This window comes from Alternaria metachromatica, assembly GCF_023757995.1.
Source record: "Alternaria metachromatica strain BMP 0045 chromosome Unknown scaffold_11, whole genome shotgun sequence".
Lineage (NCBI taxonomy): Eukaryota > Fungi > Ascomycota > Dothideomycetes > Pleosporales > Pleosporaceae > Alternaria > Alternaria metachromatica.
In genome coordinates, this window is record NW_026055502.1 from 282,196 (window position 1) to 301,191 (window position 18,996).

Below are 18,996 nucleotides of genomic sequence, written 5' to 3' on the forward strand. Positions count from 1 at the left end.
TTGGGCAAATGCATACGCGTGTGTTAGCATTATCGGTCACACACCTACTTCTGCAGCTCCCAGTACAACAACCACAGGGAACGGTATCTCAACTCCAGCTCCAGTTCAGGACGGCATGGTCCGTGACTGCGACAGCTTCTACATGGTGAAGTCAGGCGACACGTGTGCCAAAATCTCAGCCGAGAAGGGCATCACCTCCGCTCAGATCATCTCCTGGAACCCCGCTGTCGGTTCAAACTGCGGTAGCCTGTGGCTCGACACTGTAAGTTACTTTCGTACTTTGCGCCTCCATAGATCGCTTGCTGACTACGTAAATCAGTACATCTGCGTATCTACCATCGGGCACACACCCACGACTACGACGAAGGCTCCAGCCACCTCGACCCGCCCTGGTAACGGAGTTTCAACACCTACACCTTATCAGCAGGGTATGACGACAAGCTGCAAATCTTTTCATTACGTCGTCAGTGGAGATAATTGTTCGTCTATTTCGGCAAAGTACAAGATCAGTGCGGCGAATTTTGTCAAGTGGAACCCAGCGGTTGGTAGTACGTGCGCCGGCCTGTGGGCGAGCACGTATGCATGCGTTGCAGTACTTTGAGGTTGACGTTCAAAAGCTTTTGGTAGTAGTTTAATCTTTAGTGTTCTCTAATATCAGCCCACAACGCATTGTTTTACATACACCTCAACCGTGCAAACGTACCATCACCGGATATACTTTGAACGAGACGACGTCGTCATCATCTTCTTGACATTGACGCGATCATCGTCATGCGCACGTGTAGACGTTTGGCACTAATGAAGCGGGTATAAAAGGCTTGCGTTCTGCCACCCGTTCGCTCTTCCATCACTACCAAAACTTTCCTTCATTTCTCCAAAAACAAGGGCAACGCATTTGATGTCTGCGAACCAAAGCCCCGCATGTCACGCGTATGTGGCTCTCTTCTCCGCTCGCCGGACACAATACCAAAAAGGTTCATGTCCGACTTCTATGCTCCTCCCCTCCACTCTACCAAAAAGTCTCAAAGTCCAAAACACCTTCAGACTTTTCTCATGTCTGTGGACCAAAGAGACCCGGGCAACCCCTCCATGCCTTCGATTTCACGACCCGTGGCTATTAAAACCAGAGGGGGTGGATCCCATGTCTGCGCTGTTCTTTGTCCTTCTTTCCCAAAAATAACGAAACTGTCCGTGGAAAAAGAACATGACCGTCGCTTCTCTCGTGTATAAAAACAACCACTTCCACATCCTCCCTCCTTCCTTCATCGACATACACCTCGTCGGTGTTTTACCAAAACGAATATAACCGGAAATTCATGTGGTGTCTTTGTACCAAAATTATCGCCATACTGGAGAATGTTCCTGCTGTCTCTGGACTGCGCAACCACAAATGTCGACATGTCCAATCAATGCCTGTCTTCCCGGTCTTTCCTCCAAAAACAAGCGTGGCATTCGAAATCCCTCACTGCATAGCCATGCAGTCCAGAACCGAAAGGAAACGCATCAGAGAATCATGTTTTTCGACTTCGACTCAAAACATGACATCCAGAACATCATAATCTGGTCTCTCGTCTCCGCCAGAGTCTAAACACCAAGAGTCAATATTTATGCTCTATGATTGAGAATAACCAAAAGACATCATCACACGTTGCATGCAAGTAGCCCTCGCTCAAACATCGGATACATGGCACCATGCTCCTGCTTCCTCCCCTCCCGTCATTACGATTGCTCGACCAAACACAACACCAAAAGACTCCATATCCATCAAAATTCACAGCAAGAAAACATGTGTGCCTCCAAAAAAACCGAAAGATTCTAAACTATGTGTTCGTGGGCTTTGTCCTCCCTCGTATATAAATTATGCCTGACACTACCGACATGACTGTTGTGCGAGCAAGTCCCGAAGAGTATCAAAATGCATCAGAATACTTGCCATGGCTGTGCCTCTACACACAAGCTTAGTGCACACTACGAAAAGCAGAAAAAAAGGCAGAACTGTTCTGCTTCATGTTGTTGTAATGAGCAGCGTTGAGGCATACATATGTGTTTGGTCGAGCTGAAGGAACCACGCGGTGTGATGTATAGCTGCGGGGTGTACCGAGTACAGCAGGAAGATCTCAGAAAAGAGACATATGTCAGTCTTGCCGATATGTAGTATTATGGGTAACCAGTATCGATTCGATGATGCTGATCATCACTATGGTCATTTCTCGTAATTGCTCGTACACGTCAATGGTTGCAGTGGCAATGTGTCCTGTTCGGCCCATCGACACGGATAAAGGGACAGTAAACTAGAAATGCATCGTGCCAATTATGTCTCTACGGCATCACGACTTAGCTCGTCATACTGCATCCGTCGCAGCCCCAATAGCACTCAGCAGCCACTCTCTCTCAAATGCAATCACTCTTCTTCGATCTCTTTACCGCAGCGCGATCAACTCTAGGATCCATTCTATTCAAGAGATCACTCTTATGAGGATTCGTCGTCGATCTCGGCTCGCCCCTCGTAGTACTGGGTGGATCCACTCTTGCATCTGAGTATCACAGTCTATTAGCATAAGCGCACGCCGAGGCTGCCGTTTACTAGGCACCTTTGCGAAAGACATGTGGCGAGCCACCTTCGACAAAAATATGCGACAACCTGCGGAGAGTGAACTTACGGCTTCGGCGGCGAGATATGCGATGAAGTTCGTCGTCCGAGTCGGGCGAGTACCTTCCCGACTCTGCTGAGTTATCAGAGCCGTCATCGTACTGCGGTGCAGGCTCTGTGGTAGCGCGGTTCGGAGGCGGGTATTGTTCTGGTTCGACGTCTTCATCAAGCATGTTCAAGACGCTGCTTTGATGCGTAGGTTTCGGTTGGTGATAGGAAGGCTCGGGTTGGCTGTAGCCGGGGCCACGAGCCGATACTTCGTCTGGCATATACGGTGTTGCCTGCTCAGGTGGGTCAAGCTTCTGAGCAGCCTCGAGACCTGACGCGCCGCTTATCGAGCCGCGGAGACGGTGGATGTTCGGGTGATCCGTGTACTTCATCGATGCTTCGTCCGATCCGACGGTGAATACAGGATCGAGCTTGTTCGCAGCCTCTAATCCGGACGAGCCGCCGATAGAACCACGGTGTTCATGCGGAGGGTTCGGGTCATGCTGGGATTCGTGCGGTGGGTGCCATGCGTCGTCGAAGCCTTGCGATGGCTGCCATTCGGCAAAGTCTCTATCGGCTATACAGCATCAGCATCAATTGGGCAAGGTGCTGAGAAAAGGAGTTCGTGTAGTAAATGTAGTCATTTGGAATACTCAATCTCACCTGTGCCATCTTTCTGCGCTGTAGGAAGTAATGAGCGAGCATGGGCTATGACGTCAGCGAGAACAAGTCGAACAGGATCGGTAGGTACGAGGAAAGGGGTATATTGATGTTGAAGTGTTGAGTGTATCGTCTATCTACGCGTCTCGTAGCCCGTACCGCCAACTTTGGATGTAGGATCAGCGCGGTGGTCTACGTCCGAGTCGAAGCGCGGGTCCATCTTGTTGCCAACGTTTGTGGAATGCGGCCCAGCGTTTGTAGAGTCGGTCGCGGTACCTCTGTGGTCGAGGTCAGAGTCGTACCTGGGGTCGACCTTGTTGCCAATGTTGGAGTTGTGCGAGCCGTAGTTTGTGGCCGTGGTGCCGGTCGTGTTCATGCGTTCGCGGTGGGCATCGGCGTCAGCAGGGGTAACACCGGCGTCGGCAGGGTGGCCTCGGTAGCCTCGATCCCACTCGTCGACTCCCTTGTTGGCAATCTCCTGGTTCTTGGTTGCGCTCGCTTTATCGCCGCTCGCTTCGTCGACCATGGACATGGCATTGCCTCGGATGGCTTCGCCAGTTCCCTAGATATTGTTAGCATGGCTTCGATGTCGAGGTAACTCGGGAGGTTGGAGTAAAGCGACAATGTTGAGCTAGGCGCATGCATCGCAATGATAGAGCTAACTCACGTGAACCATGCCCACACCCTTGCGGATAGAGTCGCCGAGAGTCATGTTGGATATGTTGGATATGTGGGTATTAGGTGTGTTATGGATAGCAGTTGAGAAGCTTGTGTAGTTGTGGAGAGACGCGTATAGGTTGGTGTATCAAGGTGTGTGTTGAGAGTATTCGTGAACGAGAAGCCAGGAGGGGTGCCGGCATAAGTACTCGACGCGGGCAGTAGCTGCCACGCAACCTGCTTCTGGGTTTGCCATGATGTGCATCGTTTGCGCGTAGTTTGGGAAAGCGCATTGCGACATAGGCTCGACGATGTGATGTCATGCTCGGGATTTCAAGGACGCGCTGCCGGTAGGGCTGAACTAAGCCGCATTGGGGTTCCCACGCGTCGAGCATGACATCCAGCACGTTGCGGTAGGCTGCATGGCTACGAGGGCACCTCATACAAGGAAAAAATCCGAACAGGTCTGGAGCCTACATCGAAATCAGGGCACCTAATCTGCATGTTCCTATGTTTATGTAGGCTGCAGACCTGTTTAGTTTTTTTCCTAGGTTGACGTGAGGGTATGCCATAAATGAATGCATCCAAACGAATACGGACATCCAAATCTATGCACATACAGTCGAATGACAATGTCTAGAGGTGACATGTCGGTCTCTGATGTCATTGTCAAGTCGGTCATACCAACCTGCCAACCACACTAATACGCCCAAGCGGTAAAATGCTGTGTATTTGAATACTCGAGGTACATGAACTGGCAAAGAGTTTCTATCCATTCACACTACAGAACTCGACCACAGCCACTTTGCGGCATCAGACTCAGTAATCTGGTGAGGACTCGAAGAGTCATACTCCGACCACTCTCCAATCACGGCATTGTATACTTCAGCATGACACATCAAGTGTTTCTACTGTGTACTTGCACTCTCCGTATACATAATCACATCTAGTTGGAACAGGAAAGAGAAGAACATTGCACCAAAGGAGCCAAATATGGGGATACTGAAATCTTGTTCTCTCGAGCAGACTTTCGTACTGTTCATCAATATTCATGTCCAGGCATGCGACTTTTCTGTCCTCAACTCCATGGTCGCAACACATCCAGACCGCACTCATGGCACTGCCGTCCCCCCATGCATCCCCACCAACGCCGTTCCCCAATGACCGAAACCGTCTCCGCTTCGCGATGTTCGGGGACCTTTTAGGCCTTGCCGGCGGTGTAAAAGTCGTCGAGGGCTGTCTTAAGGCGTTGAGACCTGAAGAAGTCAGTATTTGTCTCATTTTCATCTCATACAGGGTCGAAATACATGGTAACTTCGCCGCTTCGCACCCACACTGTTCAGAAGTTAGCATACGCTTCTTGTTAAACACGGAAAGGGATTACGGGCCTCTCGGATCGTAGAACTTTTTGTTCTGTACGTGGGTTAGTGTATGTCTCGTATACATTCTGTACATGGTCACTTACTGGCTTGTCCTCGCCATCTGGGTTACCAACTTGAGTCATCAAATACTCCTTCTTGTTCAGGACGTAGTCACGGACACCGGAGAGGTAAGCCCATTGCATATCTGTGTCGAGGTTCACCTTAACGACACCGTATGAGATAGCCTGACGGAAGTCATCGACGGAGCTGCCACTGCCACCGTGGAAAACGAGGAAGACGGGCTTGTCGTCCTTGGCGTTGGTCTTCTCCTTGACGAACTGCTGGTGCTTCTGGAGGAGCTCAGGGCGGAGCTTGACGTTTCCGGGCTTGTAGACACCGTGTACGTTTCCGAAGCCGGCAGCAATCGAGAAGTACTTAGAGACTTCCGACAAACTGCGTGAGAGGTCAGTATATGTCTCACATGGAGTTTGAACAGTCAAAACTTACGTCTTGTAGATGTCGTAGATGTCCTCTGGTCTGGAAAAGAGTTAATACGGTTCTGTAGTGGGATGTTTAGAGGGACGTGGCATACTGGGTGTACAAGCTGTTGTTGTCGACGTCCTCGTTGTTGACACCGTCCTCTTCTCCACCAGTGATGCCGATTTCCATCTCGAGGAATTGCTTCATGGGAGCAGCACGTTCCAAGTACTTCTTGGTGGTCGCGATGTTCTCCTCCTTGCTCTCTTCCGAGAGATCGATCATGTGGGAGCTGAAGAGAGGGACGCCTACAAAGATGCCAAGTTAATAGTTGTCTCCTTGGACTTGGTACAGTCAGAACTTACCGTTGGCCTTGAAGAACTTCTCATCCTCATCGAGCATGCCGTCCAACCATGGCAGAAGCTTCTTGGCGCAGTGGTCGGTGTGGAGAACGACTGGGATGCCGTATGCGGGCGCAATGGCGCGGATGTAGTGGGCACCAGCGATGGCTCCCTGGATGGAAGCGCTCTGGTCCTTGTTGTCGACGCCCTTTCCGGCGAAGTATGCGGCACCACCCTGGCTCATCTGCAGGATGATGGGGGACTTCGAGTCGCGGGCGGCCTCGAGAGAAGCGACAACGGTCGAGGAAGAGGTGACGTTGATGGCGGGGATGGCGTAGCCCTCGGCCTGGGCGTGCTTGAAGAGGTTGTAGACATCCTCACCGTAGATGACACCAGTCCTAGAGGGGGAGATGTTAGCTTCAAGTCGCGATCATGCGAGCGGGGTCGATGTAACTTACTTTCCGTTGAGGACCTTGGAAGCCATGTTGATTGTTAGATAGGGTATGTACTGGGTTTGTGTGTGGGTGTGTAATGGAGGGTACAATTCAGTGTCTGAAATTGTAGAAAGGTGTGGTATGGAGAGAGAAGTTTGCGCAGTGTTGAGAGCTATCTAGTTAAAGTTCAAACATGGTAGTGGGGTTACCGGACCACAAAAACCACCCCGCTAATGACCGCAGCAGTGACGCAGCGTCCACGGGTGCAGCGTCGCGCCAGCTTCCCTCACCAAAGTTGACCTACCCACGCTCGAGTAAAAGCAAACCTCACCCCACAAAATTTCCGATACGCTATATCTGATACGATGACTACGAGGTTATCAAACTCTTTCTACACCGTGATGGCGCTGCGCTGAATCACTGCACTCCCAACCGTGGGTGATGGCAGTGCGCAGTGACATGCGCCTGGTCTGATACACGATGATGCTTCACGGCCGCGCTCTGAAGTCATGGCGGGGCCGCTTTCGCTCGGCAGCGCGGAAGTAAAGTGGACTGGCTTTTTCACATTAGCTCGGTGAAGCATCATCGCAGTCCACAGGTGACATGTTGCCCGAGTCTCGCCGCAAAACGCTGTCGCTTTACGCCTCGAATTACCGAGCCAGCCACTTCTTCCATGTTACTCAGCTCCGTCCAGGCATGCGCCAGGTCCCACCAATGAAGTCACTCTGATGATGCTAGACTAGACACATGCGCGATATCATGATCGTGATTGAGGTGTTGTCTGATTTTTCCGATATGCGGAATTCTATGTGACATGGATGGCACAGGTATATCTTTACAGCGAGGCGGAGGGATCCTCGGAAGGTGTGGTCTGGGCCTCCAGATGTCCGAGGTTGGGGTTTAGGACTCGTAACAGCCGGCTGATGCAGCCTCATGATTCCGATGTCTTCGCTCTGACTCGGATGTTCCTCACCATAGGCTCCTCTACGCCGGGTAACCGTATCTCAACCTTGAATGTGCCCAGCTGCTTCACACGCGATGTGTCGCCCTCCTCATGCCCTGAGAGGAACTTGACGTCCGCCTCGTTCAGTATTACGCGAGCCGCCTCGTCGTTGTGGGCGAGCGCTCCCCTTATGGTTGCAACCAGATCTGCAGTCGAGACGGATCCGTAGATGGCGTCCACATTTGCCTTCTTGCCCATTGCGGCTGCAGTCAGGATGTCTGCCGCACCAGACGCACCCATGCGGTCTCTGGACTGGCTCTCTTGCTCGATCCGTTGGCGGTAGAAGTCGATTGTGGGTGGTACGAAGGCGTCGAGGAGTTCCATAGACCGCTCAGGCTGTCCTTGTTAGTATGCGTAGAAATGGTGGTTCGATATAAACATACGCTGAGCACGTTAATCTCAATCGGCCGCACGTAGTGTTTTGGCTGCTTCGCGAAGTCGTCCTCCTCTTCCTCGACCTCCTCCAGATTCAGTCGTACGCCATATGTGAAGTCACGGGCCATGTCCACGTCATGCGCCTTGAGCTGCTTCATCTGGATAGCGGGTACATAGTCGGCGACGCGTGCGGGGAACCATCGATTGCGCATGAGAGACGGGTTGAGGGGGACATATGAGCCTTGATCGTATTAGCCATATTGACTGGTGATGTTTGCGGTCAGTTTGACAGCTTCAGTGGCTTGCCAGAGCGCACATGTCAAACTCGTGCAGTAGCTGCATCGTACCTGCGCGACCAAATCTTGGCACATCCTTCAGCAGCTTCACGATGATGTTGCGCTCTGCCTCCTTCGCCTTCTTGGAGATGCTGCGAGTCTGCTGGGACCCCCAGACGTCCAGATTCTGCCGCGTCACCCTCCGGATGCATGACGTGCACTGCGGGAGCAGCGTGGACGTCCTCAGCGAAGCCATTGTGCGTGTCGTTGTGAGATTGGATTAATCTCAAGAAAAATGCACGACGTCCACCAGATGTGGAGATCCTTGCGGCGGAGGGCGGAAGGTGCGAGTGGCCGGTGCTACTTGCCGTAGGCTCGGCATACTTTGCGCCCGCCTCACAAGCAAACGACAGATGACGGCCAGCGCAATATCCCAAGCTGGCCAGCAGTCAGACCATGGCTTCTGCAGCAGTCGGACACACCCTACGCCATTCCCATAGCATCTTCGCCGTACAACCTTAGCACGACCGAGCACAGCGTTCGCGACACCCTACACGACCCCAGTTTCTCCATCCAATCCCGCGGTAGCGGAAGTGACAAGCGCCGCAAGATGCCTGAGAAGCCCCTCACAATTGCAACCTACGCCGCAGGAGCCTCCCTCGCCGCCATTACCCTCGTCTACGTCTTTGGCCCGACGTATTTCCTCGACGACGACGCGAATGCAGCCAGCGGCAAGAAGAAGGGCGTAGTCGGCCTCAGCAATGCCGCCAACGACTGCTTTATCAATTCGGTGCTGCAGGCGCTCGCCGGCTTGCCAGACTTGCGCATATATCTCATAAGAGAGACGCATAGGCGCATGCTCGACGGACCCGAAGTTTATGATGTGGACCCTGAAAGACTCAACGCCGAGACAGGGACCGCAAGGCCTGCAAAGTTAGAGGGTCTGCAGCGCGGCATCCTCACCCATGGACTCAAGGAAATTCTCGACCGGCTGAACGAGCGCCCCATATACAAGAAAACGATTTCTCCCCAACCCTTCATCCGATCGCTCGAGCACGCATTCGGCACCCGCATTAGCCGGCAACAGCAGGACGCGCAAGAATTCCTCCAGATCGTCACCGAGCGCCTATGCGACGAGTACCATGCCGGCGGAAAGGCCCGGCGACAAGCGACACGGGCAGGCGCCACGATCACAACCGAGGACGGCGCGTCGGAAAGGAGGGACATTGAACGTCAGTTCGGCGCAGCACCCCCTGAGGGTTCTGGTAGCCATGGTGTAGAGGAAGAGCCGGAGGACGATGAAGCACCCGCGGATGAGGAGGGCTTCCCGTTTGAAGGCAAGATCGAATCGCAGATTGAGTGCCAGACATGTCACTTCAAGCCGAAGCCTTCCGTATCGACCTTTGTCACCCTGACACTCAACGTACCCCAAGCCTCCTCCACCTCCCTCAACGCCTGTCTCGACGGAATGCTCAAGGTTGAATACATAGACGACTTCAAGTGCGAGCGCTGTCGGCTGGAACATGCGCTGAGGAGCAAAGACCACCAGCTCTCGCGAGCCACCGATTCGGATGCACAGGCTCTTCTACAATCAGACATCGCGAAGATCCGACAAGCATTAGAGGACGATCCCGAGAACCCGCCTGAGGGCGTTGAGCTTCCGGACTCGAGCCAGGCACCCAAGCGTCGCATAGCGCGCCACATGTATATTTCGCAATTCCCCAAGGTTCTTGCGATACATTTGTCGCGCTCGACGTTCGCCATTGGCGCTGCCTCGACGAAGAATTTGGCGAAGGTCGCCTTCCCTGAAGCTTTGCCATTGGGCGGAATACTACACCGGAAGAACTACCGTCTTCTTGGAATGGTCACACACAAGGGCAGCCATAATAGTGGTCACTACGAATCCTTCCGTCGTCAAGTCCAGCCTCTTCCGTTCTCCACGAACGCGACACTTGGTACTGAAGGCGCATACAGCCGGCAAGCCAGCCCATACCCATCAGCAGCACCATCGGTAGCGCCTTCAGCCGTACAAAGCCCGCGCATATCGGCACTTAATCTTCCCAACACCATCGACCGCGGGTCACCAGTCCCGTCCACACCCACACTAAACTCTCCCTCAACACGGTCGCTGTCCTCACAAGAGACCATGCCTGCGTCGTCGAGAGGGCCAGCACCAACTTCTGCGCCGCGCATATCTGAGTCTGATCCACTGCAAATGGCATCCTCTTCCACTGAAACAGGAACAGGCAGCGATTCCTTGTCACGGACGAGGAGTGTGCGATCGTTGAAAGAGCGGGCATCGGAGAAAGCGTCATCAATAAAAGAGTCAAATCCTCTCAGGCGGAAGTCAAAGAAAACCAGTAATAGGTGGTGGCGTATAAGCGACGACAAGATCAAGGAGAGTAAGACATCTGAGGTCTTGAACATGCAGAAGGATGTGTATTTGCTATTTTACGAGCTGAACAAAGTATGAGCTACTTATGAGCGGCTATTGTACAGAATAACGAGTGTGCGACATGGCATCCTCAGATCAAGCCAGTGGTGACGATATAGCACAAAAGCTTGGATTAGATATCACTCGCTATGAAAGCGAGACACGAATGAAGAACGTGTTACATAATGTAATTGACGCAAGCTGTAACCTTAATCATCGTTTCTCTACACTCCTATCTATGCGCACTTCCCTAAACCACTCACGTTGGCCATGCGTCGTGAATGCTACCTCTGGCTCGTGGCTTTATCAGCGATGATATCATTGGCTCAGACCCCACGTGGCGCTCCTTCCCCAACGATAACCACCAATGGTCAAGATGCCTAGCCTGCAATGCAACGACATCGATGCTACGCTCGTAGTTTAACATCACACTCCCCCTCATCTGTGTTGACCGGTCACCTCGAAAGGGAATCGCAACACACATCTGCTCATTCTTGGGCATTTCGGATCGCCCCAAACGCGCCCATTCACCACGGGTAGACCAAGACTGGCAGGCACATGTAGCACGAGCACAGTCGGATCGACTCTAGTACCAAGCTATATTTCATCAGACTTCCCAATTTTCATCCAGGTTTCGAGCAACAACAGTTGTAACAATCAGCTTCTGCATTCCATTAGTCGCTGGTATTACTCTAAACCGTTCCTTCCTCATCACAATCCAAGCTTCAACCGATATAAGCGACATGCCAAGCCTCGAAGCAGACGAGAGCGCCTTCCTTCAGGCCGTAGGAAAGCAAACATTCACCAGCCCACCCCACGTCCTCATCATCGGTGCAGGAAGTCGCGGCACAGCCTACGCCGAAGCCGCACTTTCCTCTACAAACTCCATCATCGCAGCGGTATGCGAACCCAATGACTACAAGCGCGCCGAATTCGGTCGTAAGTTCATCTGGGGCGACGGGAAAGAACCCAAGGAACACCAAGCCTTTCGAGACTGGAAAGACTGGAAATATCACGAGTTGAAGAGGATGTCTGACGAATGCCGTTCCGGGCGTGAAGTTGAGAAGCGCATCGACGCTGTTTTCGTCTGTGTCCTGGATGAGATGCACGAAGAAGTCGTCTGTGGTCTTGCGGATATGGGAGTACACATATCGTGCGAGAAACCGATGAGTACAAGGCTAGACAGCTGCATGAAGATGTATAGGGCACTCAAGGTCGCAGAGGGCAGGGATAAGATCCAGAAGAAGATTTTCGGTATTTGTCATGTGCTGAGATACTCGCCGCACAACATGTTATTGCGACACTTGGTACTGGAGAAGGATGTTATTGGTGATGTGCTGAGTATTGAGCATGTCGAGCCTGTTGGTTGGTGGCATTTCTCACACAGCTATGTGAGGTATGTAATTCACTTCAACTTCAATGATATACCAAATACTGACGATGACAGAGGAAATTGGAGGAAAGAGTCGAAGACTGCGCCATCTCTTCTTACAAAGTCCTGTCACGACATCGACTTCCTCATGTGGATGCTCTGCTCGCCTGGCCCGAATGCCGAGAATGCGACTCCTCACCTTCCCTCATATATCACATCTACGGGGTCTCGCACATTCTTCCGTAAAGAGCGCAAGCCGAAAGCAGCAGGCTCAGCCACGAACTGCCTATCCTGCGCATACGAGCCACAGTGTGACTACAGCGCGAAGAAGATCTATCTCGAGAGACACCTGAACAACGGCAACGCAGATTGGCCAGTCAAGATTGTGAACCCTGAAATCGAAGACATCTACAAGACTTCCGGTAAAGAGGCAGCTGGGAAGCAGCTTCTCAAAGACCTGACTGAAGACTATAGCAGTGAGACACCAATCGGTGAAGTTGAACAACGCCCGTGGTTTGGTCGATGCGTATGGGAGTCGGACAACGACGTATGTGATGACCAGATGGTCACGATCACCTGGGATGATGATCCAGTCGCAAACGACGATGACGGCCTACCTATACTGCATGGTCGTGGCGCAAAGACCGCGCAATTCCATATGGTTGCCTTTACAGAGAAGCAGTGCGAACGGCGAGGTCGCATCTACGGCACGAAGGGTGAGATCGAGTACGACAGCACCAGCATCAAAGTACACAATTTCTCCACTGGGCAAACCAAAACTCACAGCCCTCATCTGGCAGGCGGTGGTCACGGGGGCGGAGACGAGGGGCTTGCGCGACAATTTCTGATGGCGGTTAACGCTGTCGACTCTGGCGCCATGCCCGCGTCAGACGCTCAGCGGAACTTTCTCGGATGCGACCTTGAGGAAGCGTTCCGGAGCCATGCCATGGTCTTCGCGGCCGAAGACGCTCGAACGAAGCGCCAGGTGGTCGATTGGAAGAAGTGGTGGACCGAGTCGGTGGAGTCGCAATTACACGAGCGGTAACTACCTGGCATGATGACAGTTCAGGCGGGCAAGGAGAAATCGACGGGTAGTTTCTTTTCGGTCGCCGAAGATGACGGCAAATGTACGTAGGCGCCTAGAACAAGGCATGACCATCATGACATCGGATGAGGCTCTTGCGAAGCTTATGAAACCGAAATGAGGGCTGCCAAACCTCGCGCCAATCCGCTGTCAGCGCTCGATGAAGCAATACTAGCCCCAGGCTCGTTTGACAGTTAAGCTCCGCTTTCAGGCAATTAACGGCCATTTCCCAGCCGGTTTCGGCTCGTCGGGGCTATATTTGGTGATTATGCTCAAGGCTAATACTTCCGCTTAGGGGTGGATATGGGCGCTTAATAGACCGTGAGGCTCAAGAGACGATGGGTAGGGCTGGAAATTTTCTCCACGAGAGCGTTTCCGGGTGCAACGTTTGATAGTATGGGCGCTTGGATTGGCAGACGGGTTGGGGCCAGTCAGATTGCACGGTCTGTGGTACATTGGACGAGAACGACACTCGCGCTGTCTTCGGGAGCGTCCGAACGTCAGTTTACGCTGCTTCGTAGGTCATGCTCAAGACGCCGCTGGGGGCTGTGCACAGAGTCGAAGTCGCATGGCATGGCGGATGCCAGCGCAGCAGGTGGGCGAGGCCCGAGACCCGGAAGAAACTTGCTTGACAACAACGCGGTGAACGCGTCGACGTGTGGGCGGTCTAGGAAGCGTGTTATAGTCGTGAATTGACTCTCTCCGCCCATTGTGAGTCACTCGTTCGTGCATGGCGGGCATGCGGGAAGACGCATATCGCTCCGCAGAAACGAAACGCTGGAGCGCCGTGGTCCAATCAAGCCCCTCTCGTCCATCGATGACTCTTAACGGGCTGCAGCTGCCCCACGCAGCGCGGGACCCAGCACGGACGACACGGCAGGCGCTAAGCGGACAACACCACGCCCGTCGATTCGTCCCTTCGCGCTGCCAACGTCAAACTGCCGCCCCAGCGCCCATCGAGAAAAGTCCCTCAGTGTACTACGACACTAGAACTCTGCTATGCGGCGCCGAGGCTGCCGGTTTCAGGTTATCCAACCGCCCCATGTGCAGGCGCGTCGCTGGCCCGCTTACCGCTTCGGTATACCACTTCATCGCGGCAGCCATTGACAGCGCAGCATTCCATGCCGCCATACTACATCGAGTATGCAACGCTGCAAGAATAGCAGATCCAGAGTCGTTCGCTAGCCACGTACTCGCCCAAGCCAAGCAGCAGCCACGCTATGTTTCAGACGCCTTGTGAGGCTCGAATGCTGTAGAAGGATGCTCTGATACTGCCGCCAGACCGCCAGAACGTAGTCTACCGGTCCAAGTCCCCGGGTGCTGGCCCTTCGATGGATCGTGTTTCAGATGTTTTAGCGCGAAGTGGGCGTTGGTTCTCGTGTCTCTACGCGGGGAACAGTAAGGATAAGAAGTCTGTCTGCGCCGCAATCAGCCAGTCCATCAGCTTCTTCAAGCACTTCATTTAGAGCACTGCCCGACGAGTCGATCGTGTCTCATTTCCTTTCTTTCTCCATCTTTTGCGCTTTTGTCTTAGACACCTAGAGCTGGCCTCTTCTATTAATCGCTATTCGATAATCTCTTCCTGTTACTATTCTCAGTCTCCACAGCGTAAGTCACTGCTTCTATTCTCGAGTTGTGCCATTGGTGCTGATTGGAGGTAGTCTGGTAGCTTCACATCTTTCATCATGTATAGCCGTCAAACAACACCACCGACTGCTCCCTTCAACTACATCCCGGGCAGCGTCGGCTCTGACGTTACATACTACTCCCAGGCCTCATCACCAGAACCTCACATTTCTGGTCCTACTCCTCCACGGTCACCTGTTCGCCAATATGGACCTATTCTCCTCCCCAAGGTCCGTATGCAAGATCAGGTTGCCGAGCCCACCAGTGGCCCCATCAGACATCGCAGGACGACGTCTACTTCTTCCAGCATCGGCTATGCCTACAGCCCATACTCACGGCCAGCCTCGATGGCGCGCCGTGGATCCAGTCCTTTCAACCACAACATGCACAACGTTCACAGCCAGTTGACTTCTCCTGTGTCAACTGCTTCCTCATACGACTTCAACCTCTCTACCCTCAACTCTCCCATCACCTTCGCACAGCAGCCTGAGCTTCCTCGTCGATCCTCGTACATTGGATCGCAATCTCGCTCCACTTCAGCTAGCCGAGCCCGCCATGATCGCTCCGCCTCTGCTGGAAGTGTTGATGAGCAGGTCATCAGCCGGTACGGCTTCCCCACCTACCGCAACATGCCCAGCTACGTCACTGCTTCGAGCGCGCCTCAGTCCAACTTGAGCCTTGTCACTTCCCTTCCTTCTGCCTACTCCTCGGTCCAGGACATGCCCAGCTTCACCTCCACCTGCTCGCAAGACTTCACTATCCCGGAGTTTGAGGCCGCTCCAGCTGTGCAGTACCCCTCCTTCACCGATGTCAGCTTCGACAGCTTCCAGCAAGTCCCTGCTACGTCGTCTTTGGTTGAGTATCTCTCCTCTGCCAACCCCTCCCCATCTCTTGTTCGCCGCGTCACTAGCGCACCACGCGGCATCAACAACCACTTCTGGTGGGACATCCGCAACCTCCGCAGCTGGGAGGACTTCAACATCACCACCATCAAGTCCATTCCCTCGGTGCTTCCTCTTCTTGAGGTTCCCGTCCCAGCAAACTACCTTCCTCAGCCTTGCCGCCAGAACCTGCAGCCAGAGAACGAGTCGGCGCTCCAAGACATCTGCACCAACTACTACGCCAACAAGGTCAACGCCGCTCTCAAGGTCGCTCAGGGCAACTCTCACATGGTCATGCGCTCCATCAAGCCCGTCGCCGGCCAACGCACACAACCAGAGTTTGTCTCCAACTACCCCTCTGACTACGAGAAGACTCTCTTCGGCGACAGCCGTGGCCGTGTCGTCGGTCTCGTCAAGTGCTACGACCAATGGAACACCGGCATGCGCAGCGAGTCACCACCCAAGCAAGTCCTCTACCTCCAAGGTCTCGCTCACCTCCACCGCGTGATGCGCGAGCACAGCTGCCGCTACGGCTTCATCATGACGGAGATCGAACTCCTTTGCGTCCGCTGCGGTGGCCCATCCTCCTTCTCCACTCCCGACCCCACAACCGTCAACGCCCAAGCCGGCGTCCCCATCTATGGTTACCTAGAGACCTCCGCTCCCATCCGCCTCTCCACATCCGGTTCCCACCCTGAGACCGGCGACATCCAACTCACCGCCGCTCTTGCTCTTTGGTACCTCCACATGCTCGCCAAGGAGAACCCCTTCGAGGGTATGGGTACCTGGCGCATGGACGTCGGTGGCCCCGCCGCACTCACCAGGCAAAACTACCTTGAGAAGGATGCCTGGATTCCTAAGCCGCAGCTTGGTGAGAAGAGGGAGGCAAAGAGGGTTAGGGGATGGGTTTTCCCCGATGAGCCGCTTAGCAAGAGGGAGTGTGGGAAGGGTAAGAGGGGTAAGAGTGTTGGTTAAGAGATGGGTTTGGTAATGGGTTATGGGTCATGAGGTATGATGGGACAATGGGATCGGACATGAAAACATCAGCTGCTGGTCAGCATAAGCTCTGCGTCTTCTTTGCATTGAGCGGCGTTTTATCTTCCTTGGGTTTAGCAGCATTGCACGGCGTTCTTTGATTGGGTAGCATTTACATGGCGCGCATTATTTTACAGATCAGATAGTATCTATACTACTTAGTTCAGAAGCAATGGTATCTTTCACCATCAATATCTTGGTATTCATGCTTGGTGTGGGTGATGTGACTGGTGTTTCTGACTTAGCGCTGAGCGTTGGACCTTGGGTCTGCAGCGTAGCACGTGTGCCGGCTTTTGGGATGAACCTGAGGCGTATAAATACCGCGCAGAGTTTTGGTTCTGAGACTCCTTCATCAAAGTTCTTATCCTGCTTTTCCAAAAAGTTCATATGAATATGCTTATGGAGATTTCGCTCTTTTCCCCAAAAATCTTCCTTCTGCAATATCATGTTCTTTTCTCCAAAGATAACAAGATGTTCGAAGAACGGCTGCGAATCTGCCAAACACACCTTTATATTACCAAAATTCAGTACGTTTCGTCTCATGGAGACGAGGAATTCGAGCGATCTCAAAAACACCAAAACAGGCGTTCATAAATTTCATGGTCTTCTGTCCTGCCTTCTCGCTTCAAAAACCTACATAAACTACTTTGCATGTGTTCGGCGATCTCTCGGAAAAAAAAAGATAGTATGGTCGGGCATGACTGTGCTCTCTCCGTCGAGCATGTAAAACATCCCCCGATCACTCCGGGTTCTTCGCTTCTTCTGTACGCCTTTTCCTCAAAATATCAAAAAGTACAGTTCCAAGGTTTCATGGAGAGTCTCGCTGTTCGAACAGCAACAGCTTAGCAACATGTCCTCTGGCGCTTCTCTTCCCCGACACGGTCTTCCACCAAGAAACCGTTGGATATATCGCTGATGAGGGCTCGGCGGTGCAAACAACAACAACAACGCTAACAACATGCTGTTCTCCTCGTCTCCTGCGGGCAAGAAACATTTCCACCTTTTACTTCCGTAACACCAAAAACCGGAAGCATGAGAGACATGGAGAGATTCGGCGGTCCAGAACACAACAGGGATAAACTTTATGTGTTGCTTCCCTCGTCTTTGTCTAGAAAAGAAATGGTCAACCTACATGTCCGCGAACCCCGAAGTTAGGAGCCAGACATACTATGGAGAGATTCGCCGGCCCAACAGCATGTTGTCTTCCTCTTCTTTGCGCGGAAACAAGCGACCTTCATATAGCTCTATGAACACCGAAACTACGTGCGTCCCACTAGATGACCAGCTTCGGTGGTCTAAACAACAGCAACACTAACAACATGTTGTCTTCCTCTTCTTCCTCGAAAACAAGTGGCCAACTTCACTCTGCATAAACACCAGAATTTAGCACGCCTCATAATATAGAGAGGTCTTGCGGATCGAACAACAGCAACAATAACACCATGTTGTCTTCGTCTTTTTCCCCCGGAAAGAAAGTCAACCAATTTCTGCTTTTTAAAATTCAAAATGATAAGAATGGTTCTGATGAAAAGCTCCTGCGACTCAAATAAGATGGATAACGCTATCATGTTGTCTTCCCTTCTCTCCGCGAATCCAAAAAGACGCAACATATGTCTATGGCCTGTCTGGCGCGACTCAAAACCCTGAAAGATACTGCTGATGTCCGCTGGAGAATGGAGACGAGGAAAACGCGCACTGAGTCTCATATGGCGTTGGCGTCTGGCTGTCCTTTCGACCAAAGATGGTTATAAGAAGCTGTGATGTCGGCGCTGCTTCTTTCTGTCCTATCTCCAAACTCCTGAAAGGCCATATACCCCTCTACATGTCTGCTAGCGCCCGCTCTACACCTATATAAACCTCTCGCTTCTCTCGGGTTCTGACTTCCCATATCACATCTGCTCTTGCCTTGTCCAAAAGGGTGCTCAGTCGATGCCATGTGCGTGTTGGCGGTTTCAAAACTTAGAAGCGCGTTTCAAATGGTGTGCCGTGCGCAGTCCGAATCTCCAAAAATCTGAGACGAGGTTGCAATGACCGAAAATCTGGAATCAACGGATCCATGCGAGTGCGCTGGAACATGAGCGTACTTATCAAAAATCACCATCAAGGATCTTATGAAGCTGTTGTGCTGTCCGTCTTTCGACATAACTAGAAACAACCAAAGAAAAAGATACCGCCGTCCATGTTGGCTGTTCTAAAATAAAACCCCAGCCACCGCATGTTCGAGAAGGAGACGTTGTGTCTCTCCACTGTCCGAGTCGAGGAGCCACCGTGGCTGTGGGCTATATAAACACCATTCAGATCACTGCTTCTCTTCTTTATCCTACATCTTCATCTAGAGGACTC

At 52.5% G+C, this 18,996-nt stretch overlaps 6 protein-coding genes across 6 annotated transcripts; 3 read left to right on the top strand and 3 right to left on the bottom strand.

The window, feature by feature from the left end:
* Window positions 1-2,583: 2,583 nt before the first annotated feature.
* On the bottom strand, window positions 2,584-3,310 carry J4E83_005553 (uncharacterized protein; the record flags this gene model as incomplete). The annotated part of the gene is made up of 2 exons (XM_049332472.1): window positions 2,584-3,189; window positions 3,302-3,310. The coding sequence occupies 2 exons, from the start codon at window positions 3,308-3,310 to the stop codon at window positions 2,584-2,586; spliced, it is 615 nt and encodes a 204-aa protein (XP_049188280.1).
* A 121-nt stretch (window positions 3,311-3,431) lies between these two features.
* On the bottom strand, window positions 3,432-4,010 carry J4E83_005554 (uncharacterized protein; the record flags this gene model as incomplete). The annotated part of the gene is made up of 2 exons (XM_049332473.1): window positions 3,432-3,860; window positions 3,966-4,010. 2 exons carry the CDS (start codon window positions 4,008-4,010, stop codon window positions 3,432-3,434), a joined length of 474 nt encoding a protein of 157 aa, XP_049188281.1.
* A 3,489-nt stretch (window positions 4,011-7,499) lies between these two features.
* Window positions 7,500-8,477, bottom strand: J4E83_005555 (uncharacterized protein; the record flags this gene model as incomplete). The annotated part of the gene is made up of 3 exons (XM_049332474.1): window positions 7,500-7,907; window positions 7,955-8,187; window positions 8,294-8,477. The coding sequence occupies 3 exons, from the start codon at window positions 8,475-8,477 to the stop codon at window positions 7,500-7,502; spliced, it is 825 nt and encodes a 274-aa protein (XP_049188282.1).
* Window positions 8,478-8,831: 354 nt separating this feature from the next.
* J4E83_005556 (uncharacterized protein) lies at window positions 8,832-10,694 on the top strand (the record flags this gene model as incomplete). The annotated part of the gene is made up of 1 exon (XM_049332475.1): window positions 8,832-10,694. One exon carries the CDS (start codon window positions 8,832-8,834, stop codon window positions 10,692-10,694), a length of 1,863 nt encoding a protein of 620 aa, XP_049188283.1.
* A 704-nt stretch (window positions 10,695-11,398) lies between these two features.
* On the top strand, window positions 11,399-13,072 carry J4E83_005557 (uncharacterized protein; the record flags this gene model as incomplete). The annotated part of the gene is made up of 2 exons (XM_049332476.1): window positions 11,399-12,051; window positions 12,103-13,072. 2 exons carry the CDS (start codon window positions 11,399-11,401, stop codon window positions 13,070-13,072), a joined length of 1,623 nt encoding a protein of 540 aa, XP_049188284.1.
* Window positions 13,073-14,796: 1,724 nt separating this feature from the next.
* Window positions 14,797-16,593, top strand: J4E83_005558 (uncharacterized protein; the record flags this gene model as incomplete). Its single annotated transcript, XM_049332477.1, has 1 exon — window positions 14,797-16,593. The coding sequence occupies one exon, from the start codon at window positions 14,797-14,799 to the stop codon at window positions 16,591-16,593; it is 1,797 nt and encodes a 598-aa protein (XP_049188285.1).
* Window positions 16,594-18,996: the final 2,403 nt, after the last annotated feature.